Raw genomic sequence first — 15481 nt, forward strand, 5'->3', positions numbered from 1 at the left:
TGTTGAGTGTATTAATGTATTATTAACACAGGGAAAATGGAGCCTCTTATGTTATTGTATGTGGATGATCTAATGGTATTACTCTGAAACTCTAAACAATCAATTCCAGCTTCTATAGAGATCCAAATAACAACTTCACGTTTCTATTTAGTTTGGCATTCAATGGCTTTAAATATCTAATCCATATCTCCTACTCCTGCACTCCTAACACCATCCCATATGTTTTAAAGCTCTACAAAGGATCACTTGACTTAGAAAAACAGATAAGACAAAGTCCAACAGGCAGTGGTAGTCTTACAGAGACTCTCCATAAATATGGTCGGACCTTGAGTTAGAACCTGCTCTCATGATCAACTGTCAGGTACTGTGGGACAACTTTATGGCGAGCATCATAGTACATGTGACAGTGTAAGGAAGGCATTGACTATCACCAGAGGATACTTACTTTATAAAAAGGTTGTTGATAATCATGATGTTCTTTAACGGTCAGGTTTCTAACTCCCTGATGCTCTCCTGACTTTCTGTATCAGTCACTAACACTATAAAACTGTTTCCTGAAGATTACTCTGAGTTCCTTTCGTGATGAATACAACGCAGAGCAACAAGGTGGATCTACTAACAGAAGCTTTTCTGTATTAATAGATGTTATAACTACTGCAGGAAGAAAAAAAGTCTGTCCAATCCTGTATGTTCCTGCTCTGAAGAGGCTCCGCCCCCTCACCTGCTTCACCTGAGACAAACCAGGAAACAGGTGGTTATTCTGCCTCACTGAGAAGAGATGCACATACTGAGAGACCGATGATCAGATTCATCTTCAGACCGCTGCAGCAGGGAATACTGGGAATACTGGGATTACTACCATCAAGCTTTTAAAACTTTGTGAAAGTAAAACTTTTCAAGTGTTCGAGTGACTTCCTGTTTGAGCTGTGTGCCTGCTGCCTCTTCAACTTCACTCAGAGACTAAAATGTTGTCCAGGTTAGAGGAGGATCTGTGCTGTCCGGTCTGCCGTGACATCTTTAAAGCTCCGGTCATCCTGTCCTGCTGCCACAGCTTCTGTAAAGACTGCAGAGCTGTAAATCCGAGTAAATCCTAACTTTGCTTAAAGAACCTGTGTGAGAGTTTCCTTCAGGACAGAGATCAGAGAGCTTCAGAGGCTCTCTGCAGTCTGCACTCTGAGAGACTCAAACTCTTCTGTCTGGACCATCAGCAGCCGGTGTGTGTCGTCTGCAGAGATTCAGAAAAACACACCAACCACAGATTCAGACCCATCGATGAAGCTGCTCGAGAACACAAGAAGAAACTTCAGGAAACTTCAGGAAACTCTGGAGCCCTTAAAGGAGAAGTTAAAGGTTTTTAAACAAGTTAAAGTGAAGTTTGATCAAACAGCACAACACATTCAGGTCCAGGCCCGACACACAGAGAGGCAGATTAAGGAGCAGTTTAAGAAGCTTCACCAGTTTCTAGAGGAGGAAGAGGAGGCCAGGATGTCTGCACTGAGGGAGGAAGAGGAGCAGAAGAGTCAGAGGATGAAGGAGAAGATGGAGGCTCTGAGCAGAGAGATAGCAGCTCTTTCACAGTCAGAGCCACAGAGGAGGAGCTGAGAGCTGCAGACGTCTCATTCCTGCACAACTGCAAATGTTAAATGGTAAATGGACTGTACTTATACAGCGCTTTTCTAGTCTTTGCGACCACTGATGGCAGAGGCTGCTACGAAAAGGGCCCAACTGTCAATCAGATAACACATTCATATGCCACCGGGAGCAATTTGGGGTTCAGTGTCGTGCCCAAGGACACTTCGACATGTAGCCTGAGGGAGCTGGGGATCGAACCTCCGACCTTCCGATTGTAAGACGACCGACTCTACCACTGAGCCACAGCCGCCCCTGCAAGGCTGCAGTGTCCAGCAGCGCCCCCTGCTGGAGGATCCACAGCTGCCCTCAGGAGCACTGATAGATGTGGCCAAACACCTGGGCAACCTGAGCTTCAACATCTGGGACAAGATGAAGGACGTGGTCTCCTACAGTCCTGTGATTCTGGACCCAAACACTGCTGGACTTACACTCATCCTGTCTGAAGATCTGACCTGCGTGAGACGAGGAGAGAGACAGCAGCTTCCTGATAATCCAGAGAGGTTTGATTATCTCTGGTCTGTCCTGGGCTCTGAGGGCTTCAGCTCAGGGACTCACAGCTGGGAGGTCGAGGTGGGAGGGAGTAAAGACTGATCATTGTGTGAGTCAGCAGAGTCAGTCCAGAGGAAGGGAGACGTACAGTCTGGATTTTGGACAATATGTTTCCATAATGGTAAATACAGAGCAGTCTCCACATCACATCCACCCACTGCTCTCTCAGTGAAGAAGCAGCTCCAGAGGATCAGAGTGAATCTGGACTGGAACGGAGGAGAGCTGTCAGGATGTTTCCATACGTTAACACTGGTGATAAACTCCCACTGACGATTGTACCAGTGAAGGTCTCTGTGACTGTGGAACAACAGAAATAGATGATGATGATGACGACGTGTATTTTAATACAAAGCATGGTCTTCTCAGAGTCTCAGGTTCAGGTTCGATACTGAATAGTTAAGAGATCTGACTGATCAACTGAAAGGACAAAGGATGGTGGAAAAACAATGGGCCATAATTATAGTTAAACAAGATTAGCTAAAGCTACAGCTAATGTTAGCATGTCATGTTTACTGCTGATTTTCTTTCAGTTTAGGGATACATTGGGGAGTGAAATAATAACGATCAGAGGAAAATGGCTCCAGTGTTAATATGATGTAGGATATATCTTGGGACGTGACAGACGTGTGTGTGTGTGTGTGTGTGTGTGTGTGTTGGTTATCTGTGGTGTAAAACAGATATCTAGAAAACATCGGCGATAAGAAAGAAGTCATGTCAGTTTGTTGAATCAGCAGCCATGTTTGAACCAGAAACATTTTAAGACCAACTGATCCATCAGTGTTTATGTTCAGAACTCTGGTTTAAGTCCTTTTATTGAATTCATTTAAATTGTGTGTTTATAGAATCACATTAAATAGTTGTTATTTTGGTAGGTCAGGTTTGATGTTTACCTGTGTCCATCGCTGTTTATACTTCTATAAATCTACATGCTTTATTACACTAGTATGATAGTGTATCTTCGTACTTTAATTTTACATTCTTTTAAATCTTCCTTATTGGACAGAAAACTGTTTACTGTTTCTCTTGTTACGTTTTTTAAAAATGGCAAAAAAAGTCATAAAACAATTTGAATTACTGCGAAATATGAAGCTGAACCACAAACGAGCTGCAAAATGTTTAACTACATGTAGTGTACTTCTCACCAACACTGTCCTTTACACGAGCGTGTAGTGAACCTGTTATAAAATGTCGCATATAAACAGACAAGTTTCATCCAAATAAAGTAAATAAATTCTGACAAACATTCCAGAGAAAGGGTCAAAAGCAAACATGACTTCCTGTTGTGTGAATACGAGCTCACTGGTTGGTGGAGACAGACAGCGGGTGGAGCTAATTCTCCTGTTGGTGCCATTAAAGGAAGAAGAAGAAGAGAAGGCATGTTGTGTATTTTACTTTTTAAATTAAGTTATTTTATAGCCACACACACAAACAAGTATGATATAAACCTGTAATATAAATATTTATAGCAATGAAACATGATGTAATGTTCTCTGGTTTCTGTGATAATGGAAGTATTACAAATGATTCAAACCTCGACTGTGAGTGTGTAACAGCTTTTATTTACTTTCATGAAGAGACGGTTCTTTTAATGAGGCTTAATTTAGTATTTTCCTAAATGTAGGTACATTTCTTACATATTAGGGGGTCAAAATAACTACAGGGAACATAAGACAATCATTGGTGCAAAAGTTTGTTTTTCAATAGCCGCCTCCTTAAATAAGTCTGTTTGCAGGCAGCAGCAGAGCAGCAGCTCCTGTGAGCTTAAATCAGTGTTTTTCTGAATGGAGTCTGGTGTGTGTGCAGAGAGTGATGTAACGTCTGTGTGTGGTTAAAACAATCATCTTCCTCTGTAACAAAAAGGTCTATCTCTGTAGGGATCCTTTCTGTCATGTTGTCACACACTTAGAATAACAATCTGAGCCTGTCAGTGGAAACAAGAACTTTTAGTGGACGACCTTTGACCCATCAAGGATTATGTTGCAGCCATTACAGCCTGTTTCACTGCTGCAGGATGAACACATCTCCTGGAGACACTCACACACTGCGTGTTCCTGAGTCATTAAGAGCCTTTAATGTGAGAAAATAGGTTCCAGACTAAAACCAACCAGAATTCCTCTGAACAAAGATAACATAGCTGCTTTAGCACACGTGTTGTATCTGTAGTGTTCTAGAAAAGAACCCAAGGCAGTCGGGTTCTGAGGTGGAGAGTTGGGTTAGTGTTAGAAATGCCTACATTTATTACGGTTAAAAAACCTAAAGTGCTGAGGTCATGCAGGTAATGACAGCAAAGATCGGACACACACTGACAGAACACTTTTATTACAAAGTAATTCAGCAAAGTTCACTCAGAAAACAATTTTTTAATTTTAAAATATTTCATTATCAACAGATGCAGGAGACGTTTGAACATCACAAATGGTCTGAACTGATTAAAGTAAGGAGTTAAAACGGGCTGAACATCCAGTGTTAGCGTTTCTTTATCAGACTAAAGCAGTGGTTAGACCCCAGATCTGAATTTCTTTTTATGGACTTTAATCAACTTTTTAAATATCAAGAGTTTTTCCTCTTCCATCCTGAAATAATGATCAGTTTACACAATCTGAGACGTTGCAGGATGGAAATGACACCTCCAAACGTCTGAGAGGAAACTGCTCACAAATCAGACGTCTAAAAACGACAGGTATTAGGGAGACCTGTCTTTTTCCTAACAAGCCTAAAGCTTGGAAACCACTGCACTACAATAAAACATCTGGATGCTAGCACGTTAGCTTCCAGTTGTGTTGGTCTCAGCCATAGACTGTATACAACAAGTGGACTTAGCCTCTTGGTTTAAAAAGTGAAGCCAATACACAGGTGCCTTAAACCTGCATTCTTTCCAATGGCCAGCAGGGGGCACCTCCATGGGTTGTAAAAAGAAGTCTGATTGTATAGAAGTCTATGTGTAAATGTGGCTACCTGTGATTGACAAGTCACTACCACAGCAGCCGGTCAACCTCTATCAACCAAGATCGAGGAAGAGCAATGGGTAGCCACCCTGCTTTCTAAATATGGTCACTTCTGGTTCCAGAAAACCAAGATGGTGGCGTCAAAATACAGAAATGTGGCGACTACTTACAGTCGGTGGTTACAGACCAGTTTCATGTGTTTCTGTCTAATGTAAGTTTGGTCTTTTAGCACAGTGCTGTTACAACACTATGTACTTGTGTTGTGAAAGAGAGTCACAGTTATCTTAATGTAGCCCAGCTGAGCCATCATGATCCCACTCAACGACCAAAAGGCAAAAAATTACAGATAAAATGTTTGATCAAAAACAACAAAAATCAACCTCGATCAACTCACTAGAAACAAAAACTCCAGAAAAACAAAAAGGACAAAATCTTTCTCACTCAATAATAAATTCTTCTTTTTTTGACATAAACAAATCAACTCAGGAGGAAGTTCAAAATATTTCACCATCAACAGATTAGTGCAATCAGAGTTCTAACAAGACACAAAGTCAACTTCAAACCAAAGAGTGAAACTGCTGCAGAGACAGTCTGCTGCTAAAGACTCAATCTTGTTCCGTCTCTTACAATGTGGAGTCCCTCAGGGAAGCATGCTGGGGCCTCTGTAGTTTCTATCAAACATAGATTTAAAAATAAAGTCAATCTTTTCCAGAGTCACATGTGACGATGTCCTGCAACTTTAAAAGTGCTTATCAACTGAATCCTAAATAAGAGCTGCAGAACTCTTTCGCTCTATAACTTCCAGAAGAGGGTAGGGCATTAAAAGGAAATTACAGACGTATTTTATTTTGAAGGGCAGTTTCAAAGTTTCTCAATGCTGGCAGGAATCCTTTGCTTTATTGCCTTTAAAATGCCCTTAAGATGAATGTGTCTAAAAACCCAAGAACAGCACCCAAAAAGCAACAGTACACTTAAAACTACAGAGTAATTCCCATCCTCCCTTTAGACACTCAGCTTCCCAGAGACACGCCACAGCCCTGGGTCAAGGGTCAGCTCATAGTATTTCATACAGAGAGCAGTGGGAAATGTGCACGCCTAGCTTAGCTTACCAAAGGGTCAAATTTATCAGTGTGGGGTCGTTTGGTCAGGCACTGTACGTGATGATATGGAATATGTAAACATAACAGTTTCTTCTAACTGAAGAATTACTGGATGTATTGAACCTCTTGAGGCCAGGTGTGAGCAGAGACCTGGAGAAGAAGGTGGAAAACAGAAGGCTCAGGAATCTAAAAACAAACTGATCTTTAAACTGTGGAAGTTTGTGTTGCTGGTGATGTCGAGGATCTGAAGGGAATCAGCAGCATCAGATCTCTCACATGCTCAGAAATATCACCCTCTTTCTCCTGCAGGACGCTCACCTGCACGTCTGAAGATAAAGGTGTGATTGACAGGTGCAGGACCAATCAGCTGAGCCTGGGGGTGGGGCTCAAGGTGTGTTTTTGTGCGAGGGTTATTATCATCCTGAAACTCTGGTCTGAAGGCAGCTTAGTGAACGCACCGCCTCTCCTGCACTCTGATTGGTTGCTGGTCACTTTGGGTTTTGTTTCACCAAAGTGGACACGTAAACATGACGATAAGGCTGACATGTGAGAGGAGCCTTCATATTTGAGGGACCATAATGTCCTTTAAGCGCACACTCACAGCTCCACAGATGTTATAGTTTGAACATCACTGAAGTTTTTACAGTGTAGACTCACTGCAGACTGTAAACAAGGGAGGCTGTTTGTGTGCTGGCTGTTTGGGGGAGTTAAAGGCGACATGATGACGTTCTGAGTGGACCCATGATTCTCTTTGGTAGATTTACGGCCCCTTCAGGGTCCTGGAACATGTCGGGGATTCAGGACTCGCTGCTGAAGGCACAGAGGATTCTCCCACGATGAGTTTAAAGTTCAGAAATCAGAGACGTGATCCAGAGTCGGTACATTCAGCATGTGAGTTCAAGCAGCAGCTCTGCAGGCTGAAGGTCAGAAAAGGTCACTTCTTACATTCTTCACACGGTCGTACCGCACTTCTTATGTACACTAGAAAAATAGAGTTAACAAAATAAAAACACTTTCTTTGTAGAAGGTCCCTTCAGGAGGATTTCCATTTATTGCTTTGGAGACGGTGGGTCCTACAGAAGAGAGGGAGGAGGGGGAGGGGGAGGAGGAGGAGCAGGAGGAGGAGGAGGAGAAAGTCAGTGTGACAGGAAGTTTGAGACAGACTCAGAACGAGTCCTTCAGTGCATGAATTGGTTTTTGCTAATTGTGACATCATTTCTTTGAGTAACACTTCACATCACTGAAGTCTGTGCGCCCTGAGCTAGTTAGTCAAGCAAAATAAAACTAAACATTGACATGTTCTTTCATTTCTTTTAGGTTATTTGAACTCTGTAAAGGCACCGAGTGAGCGAGGACGAGGAACAAATGCTGTATTTATTTATAGTCTTATTTTCATATGTATTCATAGCCTTGTTATATCTGTAGGTGCAGGGTGGTGATAAAGGGTGGAGTAAAGAGGGGTTTTTTAGATTTCTCTCTGCAGAGATGGAGCATGCTCAAACACAGCTCTGGATTGAGGCTGTGTGTGTTAAAGTTATTAGTAGAAGTTTGAAGCAGCTGGCGGCACATCAAACAAACAGCAGGAACGTCGCAGCTGGTCGATAACTGAAATAACAGATATTATTTACAGTCTGACCACAAACCTCAGACGTGATAACGAGGTCAGAGACCAGACACGCGTCTAACACTTGGTGGTGACCTGCAGTCTGTCTGCTGGGTTTTACTGGCGGGGGTTTACCTGGGCTCAGGTCCAGGTGGGTGCGCTCAGGAGCGGAAGACGTGGACGGCTCTGACGACGTACTGCCGACAGATGGGGCACTCGCTCATCCTCTTGCCGCACTTGGTGCAGGTGATCATGTGACCACACTCCAGCAGGACGCAGTCGATGGGAGAGTCCATGCAGATCTTACAGACATTCTCCTCCTGACCGGCAGCACCGCCACCTCCACCCGACTCTAGAGACAGAGAGACGTATGGGAGCCCGTCAGGGACATTATTATGCTCATAAAGAACATGTCATCAATCAAGAACAGAAATAAATATAACTAGAAAAACAACAGACACATATATGGAGCCCTTTGAGGGACAATATTATGGTTATAAGGAACATGTTAGTGCTGCAGCTCAGTAGTTAGGTCAAAGTGTGAGGAACCATTTGGTGATAAAACATCAGAAAACACAAAGCTTCTTTTTTTGTCTCATGTCAAAGAGAAAGTTTCACTTGGATAAAACAGCAAACATGAACGAGTGACGAGTTTAATGAAATTTCCCCAAAATACCGTCTTTAATGATTCGCTGGATTTCTCTGGTGTCAATACACAGACTAACACAAGTGTTCTTTCATTTCCTGTTCACAGATCTATGATCAGATGATCAGCAGGGTGTCAGAAAGCTCACCTGAAGCGTTCACAGCGTTGGCAGCTGAAAGACAAACACAGAACACGTTAAAACTGATCCGACACGTTCAAAGGATCTGCCGCCTCACCATCTGCGTCCACACTTACAGCCCGCTCTGAGCGTAACCGACGGTAACTAATGAGTCACCTGATCGATGAACACTGGGAGCTGTGACGTCACGCTGACATCACGCTGACATCACGCTGACATCACGCTGACATCACGCTAAATTTGGACAATTTCCAGTCAGAAAAACACCTGCAGTTAATCTCTGCCTACAATGATTATATTTACCATCAGTATCATGGGTCATGTGTAAGAATCGTCTAAAACGTGCAGTCTCTCATGCCCAGCAGGGGGCGTCGCCAGTCTGATCCTATAGAAGTCTATGAGAACATGCTCCTCCTCCTCTCCTGATGTATCCCCTCAGTAAACATGTTCCTAATGAGTTTATGGTCTCAGTCTCTAGTTTCAAGTCTTCTTCAGCACAGCATGATGTTCATGTAGTCACTGATGCTCCCATTAGAGTCACACAGAGCAGGAAGAGGGGAGGAGTTAATTATTAAGTGGATCTGAAAAATGTCTTGTTCAGGGTTCAGTTGTACTCAAAGACACTCTGAGGTGACAGCTGAAGCTTGTTTTTCTTGCTAGCTTTGGCTGATAACTAAGCGTTTGCTAACCCCACGCTGCAAATTCGGTCACTTCTGGCTCCAGAAAACCAAGACAACTAGCGAGCTACGTCACGGTGGCTACGTCCACTTCATACACACAGTCAGCGTGTCTGTCATGGTGCTCTCCTGGTGATATTGGATATTTAAACAAAAGCCAAGTGGCCATAAGTGCAACGAGAGCTCTGGGTGCATGAACAGAAGTTTCTCTCTATATCTACGACCACATTGTTATCATTTAAAAAGAAGCCAAGTGTCCCTCAGCTTGAACGCTGTATGACTGTTTATTTATTAAACTGATGTGGCTGTTACTTTGTGTCATGCTGTTTTCTGATTGAACGTTGCATCAGTTAACTCTGTTGTGAAGTAAGCAGACATCCTCTCCTCCTGCTGCCCTGTCTGCTCCTGACACTCACCCAGCAGGTTCTGCTGGTCCTGGTACAGCCGGCTCACTCTCTCCATCAGCTCCCACTTCTCGCAGCAGCCTTTGTAGTTGACAAAGTTCCTGGCCAGGATTTCTTTCAGCTGTCGGACGCTGAGGGCCTCGATGTCATCCAGACAGCTCAGGTCGGACAGAGACGCCCTGCGACCCGACACCGGGGCCTCCTCCGGGTCCCAGATCTGAACCAGACGGACAGAAGGTTCTGGATCAGAGTCCAGGATCCGGACTGCAGCACAATTATCTGAAAACTACTTCTGAACGTTTGACACTTGGAAACTTGATCCAACAACATCATGGTGAGCCAAACACTCAGACTTCAGAGGCCTGGTGTCAGCACCCACCATGGACCCTTGTTTTTACCTGGTCTTCATCCTGAAGGTCTGCCTCTGCAGAGGCGCTCTCTGTGGGCGGGGCCGAGGCTTCGGGCTGCGCAACTGGGGGGTCAGGGGTCGGCGTGGGGGGGTCAGGAGTGAAGGTGGAGATGTGAGGGTTTGGGTCAGGGGGGTCAGAGGTCGCAGAGGGGGGGCTGCTGTCAGGGGTCTCGGGGGCAGACTCACTGGATGGTGAAGACTGCTGACCCAGGACCAGCTCCACCAGCTCCTCCTGAGGAACAGGAAACACTACATCAACTTTGGGGGATCAGGGGTCAAAGGTCAGGCATTGTGAGATAATAACTGACCTTCTCTCTGCACAGGTGGGTGGAGACCTCATGCAGGTGCAGGTAGTCCCTGAGCTCCTTCACTTTCAGCTTCATAAGCTCCGCCCGCTCCAGCAGGTTACCGTAAAAACGCTGGCAGGTGTGACAGAGGCGGGGGCGGGGCTCCAGCTGGGCGGAGCACCTGCTGCAGTAGTTCTTCTTACAGTCGACACACACATGCTGACATACAGACAGACAGGTGGAGATAGTGAGACAGGTGGACCTGCTGTGTCACATAACCTGTCAATCAAACCAACTTCATTCAGAAATCTGAAAACTTTTCTGAAACAAATACGGAAGATAACAAAGAGACCAGGTGTCAACAGACAGGTACAGGTGAGACACTGAGGTACAGCTGTCGTTAAAACAACAGGAAGTGAGTTCTCCTAGTCTGGCCGTCTGATCAGTAAGCATCAACGCTCAAGTACCAACAGCTGCAGTTCCTCTGGTGTCCACTAGAGGCTGTCTCCAGCAGTGAGTCAGTCCCCATAGAGCCCCATGTTAAACTTTACAGCAGAAATAAACATGTTTACAGCCTGGTACAAAAAACAGTTTGGGTCTCTATAGCTCATTTCTCTCTTCATGACAACTGTACGGGGAGAATCTTTATACAGCTCACCTGTTTACATTATATTAAGGCTTAAAGTGATGCAGCATTAGGGGCGTGGCCTCTTTGAGTGACAGCTGGGAGCTGCTAGCTGTCTGCTAGGTTTCCCCTCAGCTAACTCAGTCACTGAACGTAACCTCTGGGCCGTGTTTGTGCTGTTGGAGCCTTTTGGAGATTTGTTCATGTAAATATCAGACAGACAATCTGTGTGTGCGCTTTATTGGACGAACTAACTAATATATTAGCACTGATTAGCAGCTATGTGTGTCTTTGCTCACCATGCCTGGCTTGTTAGCTCGTTCACTGTTTGTCACACATTGATGTATTTGTGGCAGCCGGTGCAGAGAGTCAGGAATGGTGTTGGCTTAACCTCACAAAGGAGACCGGTTCATTTAAGTGACGTGGTTCATTTCATTCACGGGAGATTAGTTTCTTCAGTCTGATAAATACACTCCGGTCAGCTACCACCACAAACAGATCTCATTCTAAGGCACGTGTAGCTTTCTTAACACCTCACTTTCCTACTGCTCCGTCCTCTAGTCCAAATGGGACCACTACTGGCTCCAGAAAACCAACATGGCGACGGACGAAATGCAGAACGCCAGGCTTAAAAAAGGCCGTGATTTACACAGTCTCTGGTGGTCAGCAGGAGCCGAGTGCACCAGCGGGGCGTACGCCTGCTCGTAACCTCCCGCCCGACTTAGAGCTGAAAGTTACGACAGACTTTAAATTACGCCCTGTGCACCAGTTAGACTGGAGCCCTGAATGTGTCGCACCCGGGTGTGTCGCACCCGGGTGTATCTTTTAGGCCTCGGATGGAGCAGGCGTAAGATTAGAAAGTCAGGCTTAAATCCAGGGTAACACAAACAGTAAGAGTCACAAACCTTAAAGAAAACCACCGCGGCAGCGCGTCTTGTTGTTTTACAGGATAAATAAAAGGGCATTAAAACAAGAGAGAGAGAGAGAGTCATCTGTGATCGGACAGTAAGTTGATCGTGAGGTTTCGTTTTTGTTCCTGTTTGAATCAAAGAGCTCTCCCCTCAGCTGCAGCATGTGTGAAAGGCGGCGCTGTCCCCGCCCTGCAGGTGCTGATGGAGCTCAGGTGCCAGTAAGGCCTTTCAGAAAAGAGGGAGACATGATGAATGCCAAACGTTTCCTCATGTCACTCTCTCCGTAAAATGTATTTTCTTTACTTGTTTAGTTACCCATATGTTCTGTCAATCATTTGATGACAGAGGTTAGCGATTGGAGACATGTGTTGCTTGGTAACAGTCATCGCTTTTCGAGTGTTCACGTGAACGTGCATCATAAGACCGGGGTCAGTTAGACCTGCTGCATTGGTGTAAAATACAATTAAGAAGTCAGTCCTTACTAAGTGGACGTAAGAGATACGTTTTTTTTACGTCCAGCTGCTGCACTCGGCTCCAGGTGGTCACAGCTAACTCACTGAACATTACACTTCCTGTTTACACTCCAGAAAGCATCAAACAAAGTGGATTATATTATTTATCAGTATTGATCCTCATGAATCCAAGCTGCAGAGTCCGGACCTTGACCCTCAGCACGACCAATGTTGGCTGCAGCTTGTAGGCGGGGTTACCTTCTTGGCAGGTGTGTCGAAGCCCCCCCCACAGGCCTTACAGGTGTGTTCAGGAGGAGGAGGAGATGGCTGACTGCTGAAGGCTGAGTTAGTGTAGGACTGATGACGTCGCTCGCCTTCAGCAGACTCATCGGCAGAGTCGACACACAGCCAGCCGCAGCAGGAAGCAAACATACCTGCAAATAGACACAAGTACACACTGTGAGAAGCACTAAACACACAACGATCACGACGGTTACTGGAGCTCTGAATGAAGAACTTCTATGTTTAAAAAAATATTTTTTTCAATGTAGTTTTGTTACCTTCTCAGACATTAAGAAACTACTTTTTGCAGCTACACATTTCTCTGCACTGACAACTATAGACCAAACTCCATATTAAAATCTGCCATTTCAGGGTTCTCTTCTTGTCGTACCCCACTCATAACTTGAATCACCTGTAAAATGTATTTAGAAATGTTGCTTTCTACTATATAATGAAGTCTGATTACCAGTGATCAGTTGTTGAAAATGCAGAAACTGGCTCCTAAAGGCACACAAGCATTCAGTGGGAACACCTGGGTGAACATGTTTAACCATATTTAGGTTTACATGCAATAAATAAATGCCCTTTGCAGGTTGGCCGAATGGACAGGTGTGTCTTTATGATTCATAAAGAAATACATTACAGAATAGTAGCAGCTATAAACTGTGAGCAGGGCTTCATTACAGTTAGCTGTATGTTAATGGAGGTTTAACCCCGACACTCCAGGTTCAATGTTTCATTAGATGTTACTGATGAAAGTTTTCAACACATTTTAAGTAAATACTTCCACAATTACATTACTAAGTCACTTAAAGAATGTAATAGCTTAAGTTCTTTACACAGGCGCCTGAGGACCAAACTACAGAGTAAAAACTGAAATGAGTTATTGCCCTTTCATCAAATATTTCAGGTAAACTTACCTACGCATGTTTTCATATTAAATCTTGTATTAAATTTGGTCATTTTTTTAATCGAAAGCAGAACTTTATAAATAAATCCTGTATTAAAAAAATGTTTTTTTTAACATGGGAAACACATCAAACTTAAGTCAACTTAAAATAGACTTTAAATAAGTCGTGACTGTTTTGCGTTAAACGTTGGGTTAATGTGAAATTTCAGCCGAATGGAGAGGTGTCTCTTTGTGATTCATAAATACTCTGCAGTTGTGTTCCAGGATGAGCAGCTGTTCGGCGCTGAGCCAGACTGTAAAACTAAACAACATGTCAACGGAGATTTTCCCTACCTCACTAATCAACTGTTCTGAAACCATGAAGCCTTTTTCTGGAGGACTTATACCAACCAGTGTTTTAACCTGAGGGTATTTAATAACATGACTTTGTTTACGTCACTTAAAACATAATCTTAATACTTTTTTCCCACCTCTTTCGTTGGTACATAGACGACTGCAGACCAAACTACATAGTAAAACTGGCTTGTTTGTGTATCTTTCAATCGTCTGACTTAAATGATTTAAATTACTCGCTAACCTGGTCTTGTTCATTGAAGTGACACCTTCTGATAAATTCGGCGCTATGGTTCAACGAGCCAGACTCTTGAATAATAAATCATCAGGCCTACAAAATACGTGGTACAGGTGGACCAGCGCTCTCGGTTACTTTCGAAAAAGCGTATTACACTTGACTAAGTTTGCTACCACAGTGAAGTTTACATTTCTTTAAGATGGGCACCGTTTTGTATTTACTGCGAGCCGAATAATTAAATGTCTACAGATAATGCATACTAGTGGAAAATGTGATGTTTTTGAAGGATTGTGTGTTACCGGCGAGCTATGATCTGTTAAATTCATCAATATGTTCAGGACGTCTGGCTTGCGAAGTCCGGAAAGTACCGTGGGCTGCTAGCATGCTAAACGCTAGGCTAACACTGGGCTAGTTAGGGAAGTGAATCGGTTTAAAGTTTTAACAAACTAAAAGAGTGAAACAAACACAATCCAACAGAGATAACAACAGCAGAGAGACTTAACCCTGCTTAATTTAACCCATATACAGCTAAACTAACAACTTACCAGCAGCATTATCAACATAATGAAGCGTCTTACCTGTTAATGACAGGACTGCTACAGCTAGCAGTTAGCTAACTAACTGACGAGCCGCTGCTAGTTAAGAAACACTAGGTTAACTAGCGGTTTAACCCTCCAGCTGCTTGTTTATTAGCATGACGACCATGTCCTGACGGTGAAACTGAAGAAATAAAACCGGAAGAGTCAAAGTAAAGCCTGAGAAAACAACAGAAATGAACCAGGAAGAGTTCAACAACACACACACGTACACACATTCAAAGACAAACACACACGAGCAGGCGCGCGCGCACGCACTCACACACAATGGATCATGTATGGAAGCAAGAAGGGCCTTGATAATTTGTTTTCATGTTAAAACTGAATATATATATATATATATATATATATATTTAAGTAACATTTAAAAGTGCTACTGAAGACTTTAAGTTTTAATCTAAATTCTCGACCAGCGACTCCTGTGTTCTTCAAAGTTAAATTCATGTTTATGTCAATGGAGTTTGGCAGGGACTTCAATTTTAAGATCATAATTTCCTTTTCAACTTTATCTTTACTTGGAACAAATGTCAAACTGTTCCACTATATTTATTTTTTAATCATTTTTATATGAACGTATAAACAACACTGGTGAGATGTGACTCGTTTGTTTACTCGAGTAGTTTGAGGAACTTGTTCTGTACTTCAGGTTATACATTAAACTACTTTAAACGTCTACTTAACTACATCTCACTTGTGATACTTTTTTGTGCTTTTTTATACCTTCATGGCTCCCCTGGTTTTAA

The 15481-nt window shown here is 43.4% G+C and overlaps 1 protein-coding gene and 1 pseudogene across 1 annotated transcript; one reads left to right on the forward strand and one right to left on the reverse strand.

Moving 5' to 3' along the window:
• The first annotated feature begins 965 nt into the window (after nucleotides 1–965).
• LOC138597510 (E3 ubiquitin-protein ligase TRIM35-like) lies at nucleotides 966–2908 on the forward strand (annotated as a pseudogene).
• Nucleotides 2909–4340: 1432 nt separating this feature from the next.
• Nucleotides 4341–14946, reverse strand: rffl (ring finger and FYVE-like domain containing E3 ubiquitin protein ligase). Its single transcript, XM_069668904.1, has 8 exons — nucleotides 14721–14946; nucleotides 12638–12813; nucleotides 10413–10610; nucleotides 10094–10336; nucleotides 9708–9912; nucleotides 8624–8647; nucleotides 7965–8181; nucleotides 4341–7299 (listed from the first exon to the last, which is right to left on the reverse strand). The coding sequence occupies exons 2-7, from the start codon at nucleotides 12809–12811 to the stop codon at nucleotides 7991–7993; spliced, it is 1035 nt and encodes a 344-aa protein (XP_069525005.1). The 5' UTR covers nucleotides 12812–12813; nucleotides 14721–14946; the 3' UTR covers nucleotides 4341–7299; nucleotides 7965–7990.
• Nucleotides 14947–15481: the final 535 nt, after the last annotated feature.

This window comes from Semicossyphus pulcher, unplaced genomic scaffold (genome assembly GCF_022749685.1).
Source record: "Semicossyphus pulcher isolate SPU_LCO1_2020_fin unplaced genomic scaffold, fSemPul1.0.p SCAF_19, whole genome shotgun sequence".
Classification (NCBI taxonomy): domain Eukaryota; kingdom Metazoa; phylum Chordata; class Actinopteri; order Labriformes; family Labridae; genus Semicossyphus; species Semicossyphus pulcher.

Excerpts from the sequence above, each read along its gene's own strand:
- rffl (XM_069668904.1), bottom strand. The coding sequence starts at position 12,811 with ATGTTTGCTTCCTGCTGCGGCTGGCTGTGTGTCGACTCTGCCGATGAG. Across the intron at positions 10,611-12,637 it reads TCGACACACCTGCCAAGAAG|CATGTGTGTGTCGACTGTAA; the intron begins GTAACCCCGCCT and ends TCTGTATGTCAG. Across the intron at positions 8,648-9,707 it reads GGACCAGCAGAACCTGCTGG|CTGCCAACGCTGTGAACGCT; the intron begins GTGAGTGTCAGG and ends TTTGTCTTTCAG.